This window comes from Saccoglossus kowalevskii, chromosome 1 (genome assembly GCF_978046115.1).
Source record: "Saccoglossus kowalevskii chromosome 1, keSacKowa6.1, whole genome shotgun sequence".
Lineage (NCBI taxonomy): Eukaryota > Metazoa > Hemichordata > Enteropneusta > Harrimaniidae > Saccoglossus > Saccoglossus kowalevskii.
This window is the reverse complement of record NC_140641.1, coordinates 43,872,671-43,898,979: the sequence shown is the minus strand read 5'-3', so window position 1 is coordinate 43,898,979 and position 26,309 is coordinate 43,872,671. Positions and strand designations below refer to the sequence as shown.

General features: G+C 36.0%; 1 protein-coding gene across 2 annotated transcripts in view; it reads left to right on the top strand.

Moving 5' to 3' along the window:
* The window catches only part of LOC100375624 (uncharacterized), a 51,643-nt gene that overhangs the window by 5,540 nt on the left and 19,794 nt on the right, over positions 1–26,309 (top strand). For both annotated transcript variants that reach the window (XM_085502413.1, XM_085502411.1), the window contains exon 3: positions 42–2,015. In XM_085502413.1, coding sequence (XP_085358539.1) covers positions 54–2,015 — 1,962 coding nt within the window. In that variant the 5' untranslated portion in view covers positions 42–53. The remainder of the gene's footprint in view (positions 1–41; positions 2,016–26,309) is intronic.

Genomic DNA, 26,309 nt, shown 5'->3' with positions numbered 1-26,309 from the left:
GCTGATCATTTCTAATTCTCCTTACTTTGTATGTCCTGCAGGTGCAGAATAGGATGACCATGAAAACATGCAAGCCACTGAAGCAGATATTTGTTGTCATACTATGTGTGGCATTGCTGCTGTTTATTTTCAACTTGTATGGTATGAAACAAATATTGCGAAAGACACATGACTGTCAATGTATGCAACCACCATGTATATGCGGTGGTTCAGATAATATCATTGTAAGAGTTCTTCAAAATACACTTGGAGGTCAACTAAATAAATCAACATCAAATATCACATTTTCTATAATTCATTCAAAAGCATCTGCACAGTCAAGAACATCTCCTGAAGCTAAAACACATGTAAAGCATAATGAAACGACCATTTCTAAAACTAACAGGAAAAGACTAAAAAATGTCACAAAAGAAAAGAACAGATCAAAAAATCATCAACTCGAGACAGCAGTGAAAACTAATGTGTCAAAAGGTGACCATGATATAAAGAATTATGTTATTGAGAGTGAGGAGGAGGAGAGCAGTGAATATGAAGACAGCTCAAACAGTATATTTGATGTTGAGACTAATGCTTCTGAATTAGATCTTGATGATTACAAAGAGTCTCCCTGTCAAATTCCTGTTCTAGAACCATTTCATACCAGCATTGTGCATCTAATGGAAAATAAAGAACCAATAAATTGTGAAAAGAAGAATGGCCACCCGGATCTTTCATATGTTGATGAGACTGGTAGAAAACTTTTTTTAAACCTTTCGAGTTTACCTACACCCAGACCTTCATTCTGTAGTTATTCATACATTCTGCGGGAATCTGATGAAGTCTGTTCATTCACAGAGTCTGAGGTCATTGCGCTTGATGAAAAAGTTGATCATAAAAAAGACGTTTTGCTGACAGACAATATTGAGTCTGACTTTCTTTATGTTAGTTGTGACAATGATGAAGAGTATGATGATAGTTGGCTTTTTGATATGCATGCCCATATTTCTCCAATACCCGGCGTCACTGACAAAACTCTACCAAAATCAGCTTTGGGTCTGGATGTCATTGTTCTAGGATTTGATTCAACATCACATATGAACTTTATTCGACAAATGCCAAAATCCTACAAGTATTTGACTGAAACAATGCAATCTGTTGTACTTAATGGCTATAATATTGTTGGTGATGCCACGGCAGCTGCTCTGATTCCAATGTTGACAGGACATCTTGCAGAGAACCTTCCTGAAGCAAGAAGAAATGTGGATGATGCAGGGTTTGTAGATAGTTATCCTTTCATATGGAAGCAATTTAAAGAACAAGGCTATGTTACAATGTTTGCAGAGGATTCACCATTCCTTGGTGCCTTTAATAGACAATATGTTGGTTTTGATAAGCAGCCTACTGACCATTATATGCGTCCTTATTGGTTGACCTCAGTAAGGTCAACTCCAGACTATAACAGTATTAGCCGGCCTAAATTGTGTGATGGTGCTAAACTACAACACAAAGTCATGTTTGATTATTTAAAAGAATTCCAAGTCAAGTATAAAAATATTCGCAAATTTGGTTTTATGTTTTTGACAGAGCTAACACATGGTAATATGAACATGATACACTTGGCTGATAATGACTTGTATAACTATTTGACTGAAATGTACAGTACACATCATTTTGATAACACACTGTTCGTAATGTTTGGTGACCATGGTGCCCGCTACACAGCCATTCGTGCTACTCTACAAGGAAGATTGGAAGAAAGACTCACATTTATGTCAGTATTTGTTCCTAAAGCCATTCGCCAATCACATCCTGAACTATACATAAATTTAAAAGATAATTCTAATCGACTCACAACACCATTTGACTGGCATGCCATGCTGAAAGATGTTTTGAACTACTCTGTTAACAATACAGACACTAAAGCAATCAGTCTTTTCAAAGAAATTTCAGCTGATCGTTCTTGCCATGATGCTGGTGTGGACACTCACTGGTGTGCCTGCCTTGACTGGACTTCAGTTGATACCACAACAAGCAAGGTAATGTATATCATGTAATTATTATGCATATGGTAGCAATTCAAAGCTACATGTATGTTGATTAATCTCTATATGCACAGTCAAACTATCAAGGCATATGGTATAGAATGTTTGTGAAATCCAAGTTTATAGCATTTGTGATGTTTATTGTTTAAGAGTGACTCCAGGTAAGCCATCTGTGATGTTTATTGTATGAGACTCCAGGTAAGCCTTCTGTGATGTTTATTGTATGAGACTCCATGTAAGCCATCTGTGATGTTTATTGTGTGAGACTCCAGGTAAGCCATCTGTGATGTTTATTGTGTGAGACTCCAGGTAAGCCATCTGTGATGTTTATTGTTTGAGAGTGACTCCAGGTAAGCCATCTGTGATGTTTATTGTGTGAGACTCCAGGTAAGCCATCTGTGATGTTTGTGTGAGACTCCAGGTAAGCCATCTGTGATGTTTATTGTTTGAGAGTGACTCCAGGTAAGCCATCTGTGATGTTTATTGTTTGAGACTCCAGGTAAGCCATCTGTGATGTTTATTGTGTGAGACTCCAGGTAAGCCATCTGTGATGTTTATTGTTTGAGACTCCAGGTAAGCCATCTGTGATGTTTATTGTATGAGACTCCAGGTAAGCCATCTGTGATGTTTATTGTATGAGACTCCAGGTAAGCCATCTGTGATGTTTATTGTTTGAGAGTGACTCCAGGTAAGCCATCTGTGATGTTTATTGTGTGAGACTCCAGGTAAGCCATCTGTGATGTTTATTGTATGAGACTCCAGGTAAGCCATCTGTGATGTTTATTGTTTGAGACTCCAGGTAAGCCATCTGTGATGTTTATTGTGTGAGACTCCAGGTAAGCCTTCTGTGATGTTTATTGTGTGAGACTCCAGGTAAGCCATCTGTGATGTTTATTGTGTGAGACTCCAGGTAAGCCATCTGTGATGTTTATTGTTTGAGACTCCAGGTAAGCCATCTGTGATGTTTATTGTTTGAGACTCCAGGTAAGCCATCTGTGATGTTTATTGTATGAGACTCCAGGTAAGCCATCTGTGATGTTTATTGTATGAGACTCCAGGTAAGCCATCTGTGATGTTTATTGTATGAGACTCCAGGTAAGCCATCTGTGATGTTTATTGTATGAGACTCCAGGTAAGCCATCTGTGATGTTTTATTGTGTGAGACTCCAGGTAAGCCATCTGTGATGTTTATTGTGTGAGACTCCAGGTAAGCCTTCTGTAATGTTTATTGTGTGAGACTCCAGGTAAGCCATCTGTGATGTTTATTGTATGAGACTCCAGGTAAGCCATCTGTGATGTTTATTGTATGAGACTCCAGGTAAGCCATCTGTGATGTTTATTGTTTGAGACTCCACGTAAGCCATCTGTGATGTTTATTGTGTGAGAGTGACTCCAGGTAAGCTATCTGTGATGTTTATTGTGTGAGAGTGACTCCAGGTAAGCCATCTGTGATGTTTATTGTTTGAGACTCCAGGTAAGCCATCTGTGATGTTTATTGTGTGAGACTCCAGGTAAGCCATCTGTGATGTTTATTGTTTGAGACTCCAGGTAAGCCATCTGTGATGTTTATTGTATGAGACTCCAGGTAAGCCATCTGTGATGTTTATTGTATGAGACTCCAGGTAAGCCATCTGTGATGTTTATTGTTTGAGAGTGACTCCAGGTAAGCCATCTGTGATGTTTATTGTGTGAGACTCCAGGTAAGCCATCTGTGATGTTTATTGTATGAGACTCCAGGTAAGCCATCTGTGATGTTTATTGTTTGAGACTCCAGGTAAGCCATCTGTGATGTTTATTGTGTGAGACTCCAGGTAAGCCTTCTGTGATGTTTATTGTGTGAGACTCCAGGTAAGCCATCTGTGATGTTTATTGTGTGAGACTCCAGGTAAGCCATCTGTGATGTTTATTGTTTGAGACTCCAGGTAAGCCATCTGTGATGTTTATTGTTTGAGACTCCAGGTAAGCCATCTGTGATGTTTATTGTATGAGACTCCAGGTAAGCCATCTGTGATGTTTATTGTATGAGACTCCAGGTAAGCCATCTGTGATGTTTATTGTATGAGACTCCAGGTAAGCCATCTGTGATGTTTATTGTGTGAGACTCCAGGTAAGCCATCTGTGATGTTTTATTGTGTGAGACTCCAGGTAAGCCATCTGTGATGTTTATTGTGTGAGACTCCAGGTAAGCCTTCTGTAATGTTTATTGTGTGAGACTCCAGGTAAGCCATCTGTGATGTTTATTGTATGAGACTCCAGGTAAGCCATCTGTGATGTTTATTGTATGAGACTCCAGGTAAGCCATCTGTGATGTTTATTGTTTGAGACTCCACGTAAGCCATCTGTGATGTTTATTGTGTGAGAGTGACTCCAGGTAAGCTATCTGTGATGTTTATTGTGTGAGAGTGACTCCAGGTAAGCCATCTGTGATGTTTATTGTTTGAGACTCCAGGTAAGCCTTCTGTGATGTTTATTGTGTGAGAGTGACTCCAGGTAAGCCATCTGTGATGTTTATTGTGTGAGACTCCAGGTAAGCCTTCTGTGATGTTTATTGTATGAGACTCCAGGTAAGCCATCTGTGATGTTTATTGTATGAGACTCCAGGTAAGCCATCTGTGATGTTTATTGTGTGAGACTCCAGGTAAGCCTTCTGTGATGTTTATTGTATGAGACTCCAGGTAAGCCATCTGTGATGTTTATTGTGTGAGACTCCAGGTAAGCCATCTGTGATGTTTATTGTGTGAGAGTGACTCCAGGTAAGCCATCTGTGATGTTTATTGTGTGAGACTCCAGGTAAGCCTTCTGTGGTGTTTATTGTGTGAGACTCCAGGTAAGCCTTCTGTGATGTTTATTGTGCGAGACTCCAGGTAAGCCATCTGTGATGTTTATTGTGTGAGAGTGACTCCAGGTAAGCCATCTGTGATGTTTATTGTGTGAGACTCCAGGTAAGCCTTCTGTGGTGTTTATTGTGTGAGACTCCAGGTAAGCCATCTGTGATGTTTATTGTGTGAGAGTGACTCCAGGTAAGCCATCTGTGATGTTTATTGTGTGAGACTCCAGGTAAGCCTTCTGTGATGTTTATTGTGTGAGACTCCAGGTAAGCCATCTGTGATGTTTATTGTTTGAGAGTGACTCCAGGTAAGCCATCTGTGATGTTTATTGTGTGAGACTCCAGGTAAGCCATCTGTGATGTTTTATTGTGTGAGAGTGACTCCAGGTAAGCCATCTGTGATGTTTATTGTGTGAGACTCCAGGTAAGCCTTCTGTGATACTTATTGATACTTCTGTGATACTTATTGCCCTTATGATATGAAGATGGTCACATAATCCTGTCACGTTGTCCCAAAGATGCCATTATGATATTAAGATGGTCACATAATCCTGTCACATTGTCCCAAACATGCCATTATGATATGAAGATGATCACATACCTCTGTCACCTTGTCCCAAACATGCTATTATGCTATTATGATATGAAGATTATCACATACTTCTGTCACCTTGTCCCAAACATGCTATTATGATATGAAGATTATCACATAATCCTGTCACATTGTCCCAAACATGCCATTATGATATGAAGATTATCACATAATCCTGTCACATTGTCCCAAACATGCTATTATGATATGAAGATTATCACATAATCCTGTCACATTGTCCCAAACATGCCATTATGATATGAAGATGGTCACAAAATCCTGTCACATTGTCCCAAACATGCCATTATGATATGAAGATGATCACATAATCCTGTCACATTGTCCCAAACATGCCATTATGATATGAAGATGATCACATAATCCTGTCGCATTGTCCCAAACATGCCATTAGGATATGAAGATGATCACATTGTCCCAAACATGCCATTATGATATGAAGATGATCACATAATCCTGTCACATTGTCTCAAACATGCCATTAGGATATGAAGATGGTCACATAATCCTGTCACATTGTCCCAAACATGCTATGTGGTTTATGTGACAACAATAAACAAAGTATGTACTGTGTAGCACTTACACTTTATGCATAAGATCATTCATTGATATGATTCAGATTATTTGATTGATAATTTTATTCCACCACTAGCAACATGCATGTATTCAGTGTATTCCACTACTAGCAACATACATGTATTCAGTGTATTCCACTACTAGCAACATACATGTATTCAGTGTATTCCACTACTAGCAACATGCATGTATTCAGTGTATTCCACTGCTAGCAACATACATGTATTCAGTGTATTCCACTACTAGCAACATACATGTATTTAGTGTATTCCACTGCTAGCAACATGCATGTATTCAGTGTATTCCACTGCTAGCAACATGCATGTATTCAGTGTATTCCACTACTAGCAACATACATGTATTCAGCATATTCCACTACTAGCAACATAAATGTATTCAGTGTATTCCACTACTAGCAACATACATGTATTCAGTGTATTCCACTACGAGCAACATACATGTATTATGTGTATTCTACTGCTAGCAACATACATGTATTATGTGTATTCTACTGCTAGCAACATACATGTATTCAGTGTATTCCACTGCTAGCAACATATGTATTCAGTGTATTCTACTGCTAGCAACATACATGTATTTAGTGTATTCCACTACTAGCAACATACATGTATTATGTGTATTCCACTACTAGCAACATACATGTATTCTACTGCTAGCAACATACATGTATTCAGTGTATTCCACTGCTAGCAACATACATGTATTCAGTGTATTCCACTACTAGAAACATACATGTATTATGTGTATTCTACTGCTAGCAACATACATGTATTCAGTGTATTCCACTGCTAGCAACATATGTATTCAGTGTATTCCACTGCTAGCAACATACATGTATTCAGTGTATTCCACTGCTAGCAACATACATGTATTCAGTGTATTCCACTACTAGTAACATACATGTATTCAGTGTATTCCACTGCTAGCAACATACATGTATTCAGTGTATTCCACTGCGAGCAACATACATGTATACAGTGTATTCCACTACTAGCAACATACATGTATACAGTGTATTCTACTGCTTGCAACATACATGTATTCAGTGTATTCCACTACTAGCAACATACATGTATACAGTGTATTCCACTATTAGCAACACATGTATTCAGTGTATTCCACTACTAGCAACATACATGTATTCAGTGTATTCCACTACTAGCAACATACATGTATTCAGTGTATTCCACTACTAGCAACATACATGTATTCAGTGTATTCCACTACTAGAAACATACATGTATTATGTGTATTCCACTACTAGCAACATACATGTATTATGTGTATTCTACTGCTAGCAACATACATGTATTCAGTGTATTCTACTGCGAGCAACATACATGTATTTAGTGTATTCCACTACTAGCAACATACATGTATTTAGTGTATTCCACTACTAGCAACATACATGTATTCAGTGTATTCCACTACTAGAAACATACATGTATTATGTGTATTCTACTGCTAGCAACATACATGTATTCAGTGTATTCCACTGCTAGCAACACATGTATTCAGTGTATTCCACTACTAGCAACATACCTGTATTCAGTGTATTCCACTATTAGCAACACATGTATTCAGTGTATTCCACTACTAGCAACATACATGTATACAGTGTATTCTACTGCTAGCAACATGCATGTATTCAGTGTATTCCACTACTAGCAACATACATGTATACAGTGTATTCCACTACTAGCAACATACATGTATACAGTGTATTCTACTGCTTGCAACATACATGTATTCAGTGTATTCCACTACTAGCAACATACATGTATACAGTGTATTCCACTATTAGCAACACATGTATTCAGTGTATTCCACTACTAGCAACATACATGTATACAGTGTATTCCACTACTAGCAACATACATGTATACAGTGTATTCTACTGCTAGCAACATACATGTATTCAGTGTATTCCACTACTACATGTAGCAACATACATGTATTCAGTGTATTTCACTGCTAGCAACACATGTATTCAGTGTATTCCACTACTAGCAACATACATGTATTCAGTGTATTCCACTATTAACAACACATGTATTCAGTGTATTCCACTACTAGCAACATACATGTATACAGTGTATTCTACTGCTAGCAACATGCATGTATTCAGTGTATTCCACTACTAGCAACATACATGTATACAGTGTATTCCACTACTAGCAACATACATGTATACAGTGTATTCTACTGCTAGCAACATGCACGTATTCAGTGTATTCCACTACTAGCAACATGCATGTATACAGTGTATTCCACTATTAACAACACATGTAATTCAGTGTATTCTACTGCTAGCAACATGCATGTATTCAGTGTATTCCACTACTAGCAACATACATGTATACAGTGTATTCCACTACTAGCAACATACATGTATACAGTGTATTCTACTGCTAGCAACATACATGTATTCAGTGTATTCCACTATTAGCAACACATGTATTCAGTGTATTCCACTACTAGTAACATACATGTATTCAGTGTATTCCACTGCTAGCAACATACATGTATTCAGTGTATTCCACTGCTAGCAACATACATGTATTCAGTGTATTCCACTACTAGTAACATACATGTATTCAGTGTATTCCACTACAAGCAACATACATGTATTCAGTGTATTCCACTACTAGTAACATACATGTATTCAGTGTATTCCACTACTTGTAACATACATGTATTCAGTGTATTACACTACTAGCAACATACATGTATTCAGTGTATTCCACTGCTAGCAACATACATGTATTCAGTGTATTCCACTGCTAGCAACACATGTATTCAGTGTATTCCACTACTAGCAACATACCTGTATTCAGTGTATTCCACTATTAGCAACACATGTATTCAGTGTATTCCACTACTAGCAACATACATGTATACAGTGTATTCCACTACTAGCAACATACATGTATACAGTGTATTCCACTACTAGCAACATACATGTATACAGTGTATTCTACTGCTAGCAACATACATGTATACAGTGTATTCTACTGCTAGCAACATGCATGTATTCAGTGTATTCCACTACTAGCAACATACATGTATACAGTGTATTCCACTACTAGCAACATACATGTATACAGTGTATTCCACTACTAGCAACATACATGTATACAGTGTATTCTACTGCTTGCAACATACATGTATTCAGTGTATTCCACTACTAGCAACATACATGTATACAGTGTATTCCACTATTAGCAACACATGTATACAGTGTATTCCACTACTAGCAACATACATGTATACAGTGTATTCTACTGCTAGCAACATACATGTATTCAGTGTATTCCACTACTAGCAACATACATGTATTCAGTGTATTCCACTGCTAGCAACACATGTATTCAGTGTATTCCACTACTAGCAACATACCTGTATTCAGTGTATTCCACTATTAGCAACACATGTATTCAGTGTATTCCACTACTAGCAACATACATGTATACAGTGTATTCTACTGCTAGCAACATGCATGTATTCAGTGTATTCCACTACTAGCAACATACATGTATACAGTGTATTCCACTACTAGCAACATACATGTATACAGTGTATTCTACTGCTTGCAACATACATGTATTCAGTGTATTCCACTACTAGCAACATACATGTATACAGTGTATTCCACTACTAGCAACATACATGTATACAGTGTATTCTACTGCTAGCAACATACATGTATTCAGTGTATTCCACTACTACATGTAGCAACATACATGTATTCAGTGTATTTCACTGCTAGCAACACATGTATTCAGTGTATTCCACTACTAGCAACATACATGTATTCAGTGTATTCCACTATTAACAACACATGTATTCAGTGTATTCCACTACTAGCAACATACATGTATACAGTGTATTCTACTGCTAGCAACATGCATGTATTCAGTGTATTCCACTACTAGCAACATACATGTATACAGTGTATTCCACTACTAGCAACATACATGTATACAGTGTATTCTACTGCTAGCAACATGCACGTATTCAGTGTATTCCACTACTAGCAACATGCATGTATACAGTGTATTCCACTATTAACAACACATGTAATTCAGTGTATTCTACTGCTAGCAACATGCATGTATTCAGTGTATTCCACTACTAGCAACATACATGTATACAGTGTATTCCACTACTAGCAACATACATGTATACAGTGTATTCTACTGCTAGCAACATACATAACAGCGTCCGGATAACTTTCGGAAATTCCGTCGCGTTTCGGAAAGATTTAATTTTCACAACTTTTGAATATTTATTCATACTTTTAGGCTAGTGAGGAGGTTATAATAATTTTTCATTTCACTTTAACTCTGTTTTTTTCACCCCTCAGACCCCTTTGAAAAGTCACTTCTGGCCATTGTAATGGCCACTATCTTTTTAATGGCCAGAATACCAACCAGAAATTTTTTAATGGTCAAAATATTGGCCAGTATTTTCAAACTGGTAGTTATAATGACCACTATTTTTACACTGGTCAGAATAATAGTAATTTTTTATTTAATGATGGAGTGGGTGACAATCTATTTTTTTAATGGGTATTATAATGATCATTTTATTTTTCATTACATGAATAAAATGGTCATTTTTTTTTTCATGTCACAGATATACCCGGTAATGGCACATGGGGATTGACAGCTCTCCTCTTTTTCCTCACTCGCTTCAGTTTGCTTCAATTTTAAGCCAGTACAATTGTAGGTAAACGTAAAATACAAGATTTTGAAAAATTTGAAATATGGAATTATATATCTTGAAAAAATATAACGTTTTGGATTAATTTGTTTTTAAAATCACAACAAATCATGCACTTGATACTGTTGACTTAATAATATATAGTATAATGCAATAGGTTATTGAACATAGAAGATGACCCGTTTTCAAAATTCTGTCTAGACCCTTATCACGGGTGCTAATGAAGTGTGTGCAAACATTGAGCCCAGGCTAATCACCCAAAATACCATTGTACTTGATGTCCATTTGAAAATTTAACTATTATATTCATAACTATTCTTATTCATAACGATACTAAACTTGACAATCAATACAAGCACATTCTGTGACATTATTCTTGAGATAAAAATGGACTGACAATGAGACTCTGTACTACATCCTGTTCTTATAAAGGCAATATCCAGCATTTTAATACCTTGAACAAACAAACAAGACATTCACTACTGAACCTTTGAAAAGTGTGCAACCCCAAAAATACTCAGCAACTGACTTTCCACCAAAAAAAGTCACATAAACAGCTGGTTACTCCAAAAAGTCACATAAACAGCGAGTTATTAATCCGAAAAAAAGCCTGTCTTTATGAGTGGGGTTAAGCTCAAACATAAACAAAATTCCCATTTTAATAATGACAAAAAACTAAAGTTTAGTCTTCAAATACACCCAAACTATAACATTTTAAATTGAAATACTTAACCAGTAACTTTTCATAACATGTGTTATAAACTGTAGAAGTTTATGTTGAAGGGTTGATGGAAGGTGATTTTAAAGTGGCTAAGACATAGTCAACTAAAAAATACCCATGATGCTCTGCTTTATTTTTATATTTTGCTATTTTCTCTATTATGAATGGTTTAATGTGATATGAAAATTATCTGTGAAAATATTCCACGACTACTGCATGTGTACAAAACGGTGTTGGGTGGTTCAGTAAGTTATATGGGGGGGGGGGGTCTAGCATAGAGCTCCATGTGTGTAGCTAGCTACTTAGCAGTGAATGGCATGTTTGTTTGTTCACGGTATTATAATGCTGGACAATAATAGTGTTCATGCTACATGAAGTACTAGCTAAGATTTTAGCTGATGTTTGCATTTTGACTAGACCCAATTGCATCCATGCATTGGGAGGGCCAGTCCTTAGCACGGGCTAAGGGGCGATGTTTACGAACGCAAAATTTCTGCTGCTGACATGCATTCAAACTAAGGAGCGCCTGTTGTTAGTTCCACTACCAATGGTCCCAAACCATCCTCTCTGCCCTGCGGCTGCCATATTATCGGCCTTCCTCATTACCCCTGGCCCCCCCTGAGAACCCAGCCTTTTGCTAACCCCCCCCCCCCCAGTCACTGCCCCACTTTTTACCAAGCGTCTTGTCTCCTTGCTGACACCTTTAGTGTCTGACATCTCGCAATTTTCCACCCACAGCTTTCGGCGGGGAGGGGCCTCATGGGCATTACGGTCTGGTATCCCATCTGAGCTCATAAAATTGTTAGGTGATTGGAAAAGTGATGCTTTCCGTAAATATCTCCACCCCTCTTTTCTACTCCGTCTTGAAACATCACAGCGCTTTGCATCCAACCTCCCTACTCACTAATGGTGTTTGGGTATTTTGGGGAATTTCATTCGTAGTGTTTTCGGTTTGTAGTACATACAACAGTTACCAGTGGTCTCCCCTGGATCAGCCTTACAAGTGATTTATATATCACCTTTGAACTGTCACCTTTGACATTTCCAACGCTAGTTGTTAAAGGGGCAGACCACTGATTTCATCAGTAGTAGTAATGTGAGTTTTTAGATTAGTAATAAATACCCCCTACTGTACCCAAACACCGTCTCTGTGTGTACTATTGTGCTGCCCCCCTCCTTAACAAACCCAGATTTAAATGCTACATGAAGTACTGGCTAAGATTTTAGCTGATGTTTGCATTTTGACTAGACCCAATTGCATCCATGCATTGGGAGGGCCAGTCCTTAGCACGGGCTAAGGGGCGCTGTTTACGAACGCAAAATTTCTGCTGCTGACATGTTTCATTCTAATTTATGAAGCGAAGTGCACTGGAACACAAGCGTAGACAGACAGATTTATTTGGATGCACAGGAACAGTATATAACGGCGTTACAGAATGCAGAGTTTTATTAGTGCATGTCGTAGACAGCGAACCAAATTGGCGTTGTTGTATGCTCTACTACAGCGACCCAATCAGTGTGGAAGCGTGTACGGAGTAATTAATGACTGGTGGGATACTAGTAGACGACTTCCCCAGAAGTCGAAGATATGGTGTTTCGCATGCGCACACATGCCGTTTTGGAGTGTAACGTAAATTGCACATGTGATATTGCTTTTGAGTGTACCAATCAACATCACAAAAATTCCCTTCTAACAACTATCAGCAAACTAGTATCGGAAGCACCACAATGGTTTAAAAAAAAACAATTGAAAAAACTGGTGATGATATTAATAAAAGAAAATAAGCATTATAAATCAATAAAACATGGAAAAGGAATGAAAAAAAAAATATTAAGGGAGAAAAATATATGGTGGTTGTTTCGATAATTTGTGGTTGGTTTATTTCGGTTAACAGTGTAGTTATAGAACTGTACCATTGCTGTTTAATTGTTTGTTCATAATTGCTGCCTCCCTTGGGAAACAAGTTTGGGTGTTCTTAGCCAGTGCACAGACCCTCAACACTGTGGCCTGTGCTATAACTGTTGGGCCCTCCTGTGAGTGAACACAATTGAGTATAGCTGATATGCAAACATTTGGGATTAGCTTATATCTTAGCCTGTACTTGGTCAAAGTCCCTCTTATGACTATGACTTGGTGTAGCCTGAAACCAGACTACTGTGGATTAATGATGTTTTGTAATGGATTACCTCCCTGATGAGTACATTTAAATAACAATGGAAACTAGCATATCACTGGCAACACATACAAGGATTTTGGCAAATTTTCACCATTTTGTATGAAACTATTTTCACAACAACATTAATGTTTTACAATAAATTATATCAAACATATGTATAATTTAGTAGTATTAAAACTTTTTAAGTTTTTTTGAATTAAGAATGCACCAATCTTACTAGGAATCTATTCAAATCTAACCTAATGTGTGCTATTAATAATGGCTCATCAAAGGTATTGAATTACTGAACACACATCTTTGCATAGTTTCCAAAACTAAAATATTATTTCATGCTCTGCCCCCTCTCATGTAACAGTTTGTTAAGAATACGTACATTATTTAAAATCATTTTAAAAATGTGACTGGAATGTCCAGGCCCAAACTTCTGCTGCTGCAACATCCGACCATTCCTGCATGTACATGCAATTGTTTCTCTGAGATTCTGCATGCAACCAGTTTATTTTTTGAACTGAATAACAGATTCCTAGAAGTTTATTTTGACATTTCCAAATAACACTATATATAATTTAACAATTTCAGGAATAGATTAGATTACTTGCTATTCCATTAGAAACTCTTACTTCCAAGTGTGATTTTCAACAAGCGTTCATATGTTTAGCTAACCAAAAGGAAACAAAAGCATAGTGACAGGAAGTCAACACAGCAGAAAGTATGACAAAGGTTTACACTTCAAAAATGACTGGAAAGTAAATAATTTATAACCAAAGACCATCTATGCATAAACAACTAAAGATCTGGGAGGTACAGCTTTGCAAAGTAAAAATGTCATATGGGGGGAGGGGGGTTAAAACATTGCTTCAAACACAGTCCCTCTATCACTGTGCTTCAAAACATCATCTTAATTATTCAGCTCAGTGTACAAACACATAAAGTACAGAAATTGGATAATTAATGAAAACATTAGACAAAACAAGAATATGTAAGCAATATTTTGTTTTGTTTTTGAAAAATCATGATGTAGTGCACAGCCATACAGACTGTTTTAGTGGATAATAATATTTTAGGTTTGCAATGTCATACTCCTCCAGATATTCATCAAGTTTTCTTGAGAGGCGATTAGCTTAAGGAGGGGGCTGTGCAAAATGTTTTTTCTCCTCTTTGTTTTTGTGCTATTCTTTTTCTAGTGTAAAATATTTTTTCTCAAAGATGTAGGCGTGTCAAATTTGTTCATGTTTTTGATCTCTACAGGATTTTTTCAATAATATTTTCCTGTTAATTATTATTAAGAAGATGAAAGATTGTGGAGTGAGTGTGGGTGTGTACAAAAGGGTCAGCAAGAAGAACTATATAAGATAGCTGAAAATCATGAAATACCAGATGAAAGATGTCACTTTTATTTGTGGGAAAACATAAAAAAAGGAATGTACAGTAACTCTACACACTTGGAACTTTCAAAATCTGTGTGCAAATGTAAAACTGATAAACATGCAAATGCTAAACCATTGCATCCATCAATACTGGTTAAACTTTTTTTTCCCCTTAACGTCCATAAATTCTGGTTCTTCAACTTCTTGCGTTCCATTTATATAGTATTTCCTTTTTTTAAATTGTCATTATCTGCAAAAAATAATTCAGATTGCTATTAGCTTACAATGACCAGTTTTTAATTAAGACACTTTGTAATCAATTTTGGAAACAAAAATTGGTGGTGTCTGTGTATTCTGGCATATTTCTGTCCTCACTAATAACAATGTGGATAAAATGACATCTTGTGATATGTCAATTTTTCCCCTATGCAACTCAGATATACTTCCAAAAAGATGATACCCGGTACATTCTGATTGAAAAAATATAAATATCAAATAAAACAGAATAACATCAAATTGTTTCCTAACCGAATATATTAAGGGGTTGTGCCATATATACACACAGTTCATCTCTTGAGAGACTAGAACAGTACACATTCCCTCTGTGGACAGTACATTGCTGTACTTGGAACCTAATTTCTGAGAACAATAGGGGGATTTAACTTCCTACAAGAGACAAAAGAATGTTATGTAACAATGCAGCTGCATGATTTTGTCTTTCAAAGTAGGAAGTTGTGTACATACAAAATTATAGAGTCCCTCCACAATGGGAATGCCACCATGCATGTACAACTTCATCGATCCCCAGGTACTTTCACAAAATAAATAATTGTATTATAATTATGATCCAATACAATACCATATTTGCTCTAAAATTACATTTGTGGATACTAAATCATGAAAATATTACATATTTCGACCATTGAAGATCCCTGTAATTTACCTAAGCGCATGTGCTGCTAATAGAGTAATTATGTTAAGTGTAATATTGTTTCTATATTTTTTTTTCAAAATCAAAATAATGATATTAAAAATATAAAAACAGTTTAGTTTGAAAAGTGAAATAATGGTATTCAGATGGTTATGATTTAAGCATGACCTTAGAAAACAGGGTCATGCAACTTCTGTCTGAGACAATGTGCAATGTGGGTTATAACCTCCTGTATAATCTCATTAATACATATACATGTACCTAGAAGATTTATACATCTGAAACAGTTTTTACTAGTATTCCTATTAGTCAGTGTATAACAAGTGCACTATGCTATATCTGTTCTAAATATGATGAAAAATCCACTTGTTATAATGACACAAATTTCCACAGGTCATTGTTTACTTTTAGGCAGTTTTGTTTCCTTGCAGAGAAAACTTACCATTTTTGTTTCCCTTTCCTGATTTCATAGTGGAATAAAAATTGTTAATTTTTAGTTTCACTCGCATCAATAGAATGGACTTGGCTATTCAAGTTTTGATCAAATTTAATTTTTCTGATTATATTCCAACCACAAAATTGTCTCATTTTGTGTAGCTACACCCTGGCAGCCATGTTTGGCTTATGAAACAGGATAAGATGTAACAGTGGTGTTGACATAGATTTATTATCAGTTTCTCTAAGGTGTTAATTTGGGTAGGGGGATTATAACTAAGGTTACATGAAAGGGGTAGCCACAGTAACATGTCCCTGTTCTCTAAGGTCTATGACTAAATATTTTTTTGTCCAAGTTGAGCAAGAGTACCCATGATCAATTTGGCTGACCCAGAAATGCCTAGGACATTTACTGACTGCATATTACACCTTCATTATATTTTGTTTAAGTCTTGCCCATTTGCCCCCTGTATCTTCAATAGTAGTGTTCATGCTACACAAAGTACGGGCTAAGATTTAAGCTAATCTCATATGTTTGAGTTCATGCACAGAAGGAAACAATGGTTAGCACGGGGTAAGGAACACCCAAACTTATTAAGAATAGGCAAAATCTGCAGAAATTTTAACTATGAGTGCTCAGTATGAGTAAGTAGGAAGGTTAGTTCTACAGTTATAAAACAATACCAAAGCAAATTCAGAAAGTGCAAACTGCAGAATAACAGGAAGTAGCACAGTATCTCATCATCGGTACATTTTTTCTTGAGTCAATCTCTCTATATGTGTTAGTGTTGATTGTCATGCAGGAAATGGCACACCAAAATAAAAAGTTATGAATATAGTAGTAAATTTCATAAATGAACATTAAATACAATGGTTTTTTTAGCCGAGCTAAGCGTTCATGCATGTTTTGTTTTGCCTGTGCTAAGGCTTTGGACTGACCAGATTTACTCTGTACCTAGTATTTCTTAGCCTGTATTCATGCAAATTTTTTTAGCACAGGTTAAGGTATTGGACCTCTTAGCCTTTGCTAAAGAGCTCTACGTGAATGCTACGAATAAGTGTCTTCTGTTTATTCCTACTTTAGGCGCATACATTTAGGTTCACTTACCTTTTATATTGATCTCTACAACTCATTCAAATCAAATTGGGCTCAAAGATGAGCAAAGAATATTAGATTTAATGGAAATTTAGTTTAAATCCATGCTAAATTAAAAGTTATTTTGAGTATGAGTTTTACTTTTTTCTTTTGTGCGCAAAGTAAAATGAACTGTTGCACACTGTAGGCATATATCATCTATACTAGTTTACGGGAAAAAGGGATTCTGTATGGTATTTGATGTTATGGGCATAATATATACATGTATAGTTAATACATGATTACTAAATTAGATTTCCCAGTGTACAGTACACTATTGCTGGTATTGTCTGAAGAGAAAAAAAAAAACAATATACATAGTCTTCAAAAATTTTAAAAAACAAACATTTTGCAGTCAGTTAAATTATTTTATTAAAATAATTTGAAAACATTGCCATGAATGGAAACAAATTTACGTTGATGTTTTTTTGCAGATTTCAGGAGTTGGAAATAACCTTTGTTTATACTTTTCTTGTATTAACAAACATAGGAGCTAATCCTCATTAACACCTACTTGAGCTTGTTGTTTGACAATTATGAATAATAATGAAGCATTACTTACACAGTGTGCCATGACTGAACAAAAACGAAAGCCCCAAAAGACTATCCTGCTACATAAACAACAACAAAAGTATCTAATATTGTATTGAAGTCATTGTAAAATGGTAAAATAATTACAAATTCATACCTTGATGTGCCAGTTGCAGTACTGCAATCGTCCTATGATTCAACACCATCTAAATACTCCGCAGGTTATGCAGTCCACCAGCAGTCACTGGCATCAGCGTTACTATGAAATTTCACTGGAGATCGAGGCAATATTCGCGAAATTTCATTTAAGTGTACTTGGAAGCGCCAGTGAAACTTGGGAAAAATAAATTCCCACACGTATATTGAGGCTGTTTTCTGGGCCATTATATTTAGAGACATGAACAAAAATACTGGTCATTTTATGTATGTAATGAAAAATAAAATGACCATTTTACTGCCCATAAAAAAAAAATGTTCATCAACTCCATCATTCAAAAAGCAATTGTAATTATTCTGACCAGTATAAAAAACATGGGTCATTAAAACCACCATTTTAAAAACACTAGTAAATATTTTGGCCACTTAAAAAATTCTGGTCAATACTCTGGCCATTAAGAAAATAGTGGCCATTATAATGGCCAGATGTGACTTTTTAAAGGGGTCTGAGGGGTGTAAAAACAGTGTTAAAGTGAAATGAAGAATTATTATAACCTTCTCACTAACCTAAAAGCACAAATAAATATTCAAAAGTTTTGAAAATTAAAACTTTCCGAAACGCGACGGAATTTCCGAAAGTAATCCGGACGCTGTTACATGTATTCAGTGTATTCCACTATTAGCAACACATGTATTCAGTGTATTCCACTACTAGTAACATACATGTATTCAGTGTATTCCACTGCTAGCAACATACATGTATTCAGTGTATTCCACTGCTAGCAACATACATGTATTCAGTGTATTCCACTACTAGTAACATACATGTATTCAGTGTATTCCACTACAAGCAACATACATGTATTCAGTGTATTCCACTACTAGTAACATACATGTATTCAGTGTATTCCACTACTTGTAACATACATGTATTCAGTGTATTACACTACTAGCAACATACATGTATTCAGTGTATTCCACTGCTAGCAACATACATGTATTCAGTGTATTCCACTGCTAGCAACACATGTATTCAGTGTATTCCACTACTAGCAACATACATGTATACAGTGTATTCCACTACTAGCAACATACATGTATTCAGTGTATTCCACTACTAGCAACATACATGTATTCAGTGTATTCCACTACTAGCAACATACATGTATTCAGTGTATTCCACTACTAGCAACATACATGTATACAGTGTATTCCACTACTAGCAACATACATGTATTCAGTGTATTCCACTACTAGCAACATACATGTATTCAGTGTATTCCACTACTAGCAACACATGTATTCAGTGTATTCCACTACTAGCAACATACATGTATTTAGTGTATTCCACTACTAGCAACATACATGTATTCAGTGTATTCCACTACTAGCAACATACATGTATTCAGTGTATTCCACTATTAGCAACACATGTATTCAGTGTATTCCACTACTAGCAACATACATGTATACAGTGTATTCTACTGCTAGCAACATGCATGTATTCAGTGTATTCCACTACTAGCAACATACATGTATACAGTGTATTCCACTACTAGCAACATACATGTATACAGTGTATTCTACTGCTTGCAACATACATGTATTCAGTGTATTCCACTACTAGCAACATACATGTATACAGTGTATTCCACTATTAGCAACACATGTATTCAGTGTATTCCACTACTAGCAACATACATGTATACAGTGTATTCTACTGCTAGCAACATACATGTATTCAGTGTATTCCACTACTAGCAACATACATGTATTCAGTGTATTCCACTGCTAGCAACACATGTATTCAGTGTATTCCACTACTAGCAACATACCTGTATTCAGTGTATTCCACTACTAGCAACATACATGTATTCAGTGTATTCCACTACTAGCAACATACATGTATACAGTGTATTCCACTATTAGCAACACATGTATTCAGTGTATTCCACTACTAGCAACATACATGTATACAGTGTATTCCACTACTAGCAACATACATGTATACAGTGTATTCTACTGCTAGCAACATACATGTATTCAGTGTATTCCACTACTAGCAACATACATGTATTCAGTGTATTCCACTGCTAGCAACACATGTATTCAGTGTATTCCACTACTAGCAACATACATGTATTCAGTGTATTCCACTATTAACAACACATGTATTCAGTGTATTCCACTACTAGCAACATACATGTATTCAGTGTATTCCACTACTAGCAACATACATGTATTCAGTGTATTCCACTACTAGCAACATACATGTATTCAGTGTATTCCACTGCTAGCAACATACATGTATACAGTGTATTCTACTGCTAGCAACATGCATGTATTCAGTGTATTCCACTACTAGCAACATACATGTATACAGTGTATTCCACTACTAGCAACATACATGTATACAGTGTATTCCACTACTAGCAACATACATGTATACAGTGTATTCTACTGCTAGCAACATGCATGTATTCAGTGTATTCCACTACTAGCAACATACATGTATACAGTGTATTCCACTACTAGCAACATACATGTATACAGTGTATTCTACTGCTAGCAACATGCATGTATTCAGTGTATTCCACTACTAGCAACATACATGTATACAGTGTATTCCACTACTAGCAACATACATGTATACAGTGTATTCTACTGCTAGCAACATACATGTATTCAGTGTATTCCACTATTAGCAACACATGTATTCAGTGTATTCCACTACTAGCAACATACATGTATTCAGTGTATTCTAGTGCTAGCAACATACATGTATTCAGTGTATTCCACTGCTAGCAACATACATGTATTCAGTGTATTCCACTAATAGTAACATACATGTATTCAGTGTATTCCACTGCTAGCAACATACATGTATTCAGTGTATTCCACTGCTAGCAACATACATGTATTCAGTGTATTCCACTACTAGTAACATACATGTATTCAGTGTATTCCACTACAAGCAACATACATGTATTCAGTGTATTCCACTACTAGTAACATACATGTATTCAGTGTATTCCACTACTTGTAACATACATGTATTCAGTGTATTACACTACTAGCAACATGCATGTATTCAGTGTATTCCACTGCTAGCAACACATGTATTCAGTGTATTCCACTACTAGCAACATACCTGTATTCAGTGTATTCCACTATTAGCAACACATGTATTCAGTGTATTCCACTACTAGCAACATACATGTATACAGTGTATTCTACTGCTAGCAACATGCATGTATTCAGTGTATTCCACTACTAGCAACATACATGTATACAGTGTATTCCACTACTAGCAACATACATGTATACAGTGTATTCTACTGCTTGCAACATACATGTATTCAGTGTATTCCACTACTAGCAACATACATGTATACAGTGTATTCCACTATTAGCAACACATGTATTCAGTGTATTCCACTACTAGCAACATACATGTATACAGTGTATTCCACTACTAGCAACATACATGTATACAGTGTATTCTACTGCTTGCAACATACATGTATTCAGTGTATTCCACTACTAGCAACATACATGTATTCAGTGTATTCCACTATTAGCAACACATGTATTCAGTGTATTCCACTACTAGCAACATACATGTATACAGTGTATTCCACTACTAGCAACATACATGTATACAGTGTATTCTACTGGTAGCAACATACATGTATTCAGTGTATTCCACTACTAGCAACATACATGTATTCAGTGTATTCCACTACTAGCAACACATGTATTCAGTGTATTCCACTACTAGCAACATACATGTATTCAGTGTATTCCACTGCTAGCAACATACATGTATTCAGTGTATTCCACTGCTAGCAACACATGTATTCAGTGTATTCCACTACTAGCAACATACATGTATTCAGTGTATTCCACTATTAACAACACATGTATTCAGTGTATTCCACTACTAGCAACATGCATGTATACAGTGTATTCTACTGCTAGCAACATGCATGTATTCAGTGTTTTCCACTACTAGCAACATACATGTATACAGTGTATTCCACTACTAGCAACATACATGTATACAGTGTATTCTACTGCTTGCAACATACATGTATTCAGTGTATTCCACTACTAGCAACATACATGTATACAGTGTATTCCACTATTAGCAACACATGTATTCAGTGTATTCCACTACTAGCAACATACATGTATACAGTGTATTCCACTACTAGCAACATACATGTATACAGTGTATTCTACTGCTAGCAACATACATGTATTCAGTGTATTCCACTACTAGCAACATACATGTATTCAGTGTATTCCACTGCTAGCAACACATGTATTCAGTGTATTCCACTACTAGCAACATACCTGTATTCAGTGTATTCCACTACTAGCAACATACATGTATTCAGTGTATTCCACTACTAGCAACATACATGTATACAGTGTATTCCACTATTAGCAACACATGTATTCAGTGTATTCCACTACTAGCAACATACATGTATACAGTGTATTCCACTACTAGCAACATACATGTATACAGTGTATTCTACTGCTAGCAACATACATGTATTCAGTGTATTCCACTACTAGCAACATACATGTATTCAGTGTATTCCACTGCTAGCAACACATGTATTCAGTGTATTCCACTACTAGCAACATACATGTATTCAGTGTATTCCACTATTAACAACACATGTATTCAGTGTATTCCACTACTAGCAACATACATGTATTCAGTGTATTCCACTACTAGCAACATACATGTATTCAGTGTATTCCACTGCTAGCAACATACATGTATACAGTGTATTCTACTGCTAGCAACATGCATGTATTCAGTGTATTCCACTACTAGCAACATACATGTATACAGTGTATTCCACTACTAGCAACATACATGTATACAGTGTATTCCACTACTAGCAACATACATGTATACAGTGTATTCTACTGCTAGCAACATGCATGTATTCAGTGTATTCCACTACTAGCAACATACATGTATACAGTGTATTCCACTACTAGCAACATACATGTATACAGTGTATTCTACTGCTAGCAACATGCATGTATTCAGTGTATTCCACTACTAGCAACATACATGTATACAGTGTATTCCACTACTAGCAACATACATGTATACAGTGTATTCTACTGCTAGCAACATACATGTATTCAGTGTATTCCACTATTAGCAACACATGTATTCAGTGTATTCCACTACTAGCAACATACATGTATTCAGTGTATTCTAGTGCTAGCAACATACATGTATTCAGTGTATTCCACTGCTAGCAACATACATGTATTCAGTGTATTCCACTAATAGTAACATACATGTATTCAGTGTATTCCACTGCTAGCAACATACATGTATTCAGTGTATTCCACTGCTAGCAACATACATGTATTCAGTGTATTCCACTACTAGTAACATACATGTATTCAGTGTATTCCACTACAAGCAACATACATGTATTCAGTGTATTCCACTACTAGTAACATACATGTATTCAGTGTATTCCACTACTTGTAACATACATGTATTCAGTGTATTACACTACTAGCAACATGCATGTATTCAGTGTATTCCACTGCTAGCAACACATGTATTCAGTGTATTCCACTACTAGCAACATACCTGTATTCAGTGTATTCCACTATTAGCAACACATGTATTCAGTGTATTCCACTACTAGCAACATACATGTATACAGTGTATTCTACTGCTAGCAACATGCATGTATTCAGTGTATTCCACTACTAGCAACATACATGTATACAGTGTATTCCACTACTAGCAACATACATGTATACAGTGTATTCTACTGCTTGCAACATACATGTATTCAGTGTATTCCACTACTAGCAACATACATGTATACAGTGTATTCCACTATTAGCAACACATGTATTCAGTGTATTCCACTACTAGCAACATACATGTATACAGTGTATTCCACTACTAGCAACATACATGTATACAGTGTATTCTACTGCTTGCAACATACATGTATTCAGTGTATTCCACTACTAGCAACATACATGTATTCAGTGTATTCCACTATTAGCAACACATGTATTCAGTGTATTCCACTACTAGCAACATACATGTATACAGTGTATTCCACTACTAGCAACATACATGTATACAGTGTATTCTACTGGTAGCAACATACATGTATTCAGTGTATTCCACTACTAGCAACATACATGTATTCAGTGTATTCCACTACTAGCAACACATGTATTCAGTGTATTCCACTACTAGCAACATACATGTATTCAGTGTATTCCACTGCTAGCAACATACATGTATTCAGTGTATTCCACTGCTAGCAACACATGTATTCAGTGTATTCCACTACTAGCAACATACATGTATTCAGTGTATTCCACTATTAACAACACATGTATTCAGTGTATTCCACTACTAGCAACATGCATGTATACAGTGTATTCTACTGCTAGCAACATGCATGTATTCAGTGTTTTCCACTACTAGCAACATACATGTATACAGTGTATTCCACTACTAGCAACATACATGTATACAGTGTATTCTACTGCTAGCAACATGCATGTATTCAGTGTATTCCACTACTAGCAACATGCATGTATACAGTGTATTCCACTATTAGCAACACATGTAATTCAGTGTATTCTACTGCTAGCAACATGCATGTATTCAGTGTATTCCACTACTAGCAACATACATGTATACAGTGTATTCCACTACTAGCAACATACATGTATACAGTGTATTCTACTGCTAGCAACATACATGTATACAGTGTATTCTACTGCTAGCAACATACATGTATTCAGTGTATTCCACTATTAGCAACACATGTATTCAGTGTATTCCAGTACTAGCAACATACATGTATTCAGTGTATTCTAGTGCTAGCAACATACATGTATTCAGTGTATTCCACTGCTAGCAACATACATGTATTCAGTGTATTCCACTAATAGTAACATACATGTATTCAGTGTATTCCACTGCTAGCAACATACATGTATTCAGTGTATTCCACTGCTAGCAACATACATGTATTCAGTGTATTCCACTACTAGTAACATACATGTATTCCACTACAAGCAACATACATGTATTCAGTGTATTCCACTACTAGTAACATACATGTATTCAGTGTATTCCACTACTTGTAACATACATGTATTCAGTGTATTACACTACTAGCAACATACATGTATTCAGTGTATTCCACTACTTGTAACATTCATGTATTCAGTGTATTACACTACTAGCAACATACATGTATTCAGTGTTTTCCACTACTAGTAACATACATGTATTCAGTGTATTCCACTGCTAGCAAAAAACATGTATTCAGTGTATTCCACTGCTAGCAACATACATGTATTCAGTGTATTCCACTGCTAGCAACATACATGTATTCAGTGTATTCCACTGCTAGCAACATACATGTATTCAGTGTATTCCACTGCTAGCAACATACATGTATTCAGTGTATTCCACTACTAGCAACATACATGTATTCAGTGTATTCTACTGCTAGCAACATACATGTATTCAGTGTATTCCACTAATACCCTTACAAAAGTTTCCTATAGGATTCCTATAAGAATCCTATAGAACAAATTCCTGTAGGATTCCTATAGGAATCCTATAGGATTTTGTGCGAAAATATTATAGGAATCCTATTGGATTTTGTCCTATAGGAATCCTATAAGATTTTGTCCTATTGGAATCCTATAGGATTTTGTGTCAAAATATTATAGGAATCCTATTGGATTTTGTCCTGTGGGAATCCTATAGGATTTTGTCCTATAGGAATGCTATAGGATTTTGTGTCAAAATATTATAGGAATCCTATTAGAATTTGTCCTATACTATAGGACAAATTCTAATAGGATTCCTATAATATTTTCGCACAAAATCCTATAGGATTCCTATAGGAAAACATGTGTCAAAATATTATAGGAATCCTACAGGAATTTGTCCCAGCTCTTTTGGGGAAAGAGCCCATCAATCACTCACATAAATAACATCATAAACTAAAATTAGTTAAACAAGAGTATTTTATT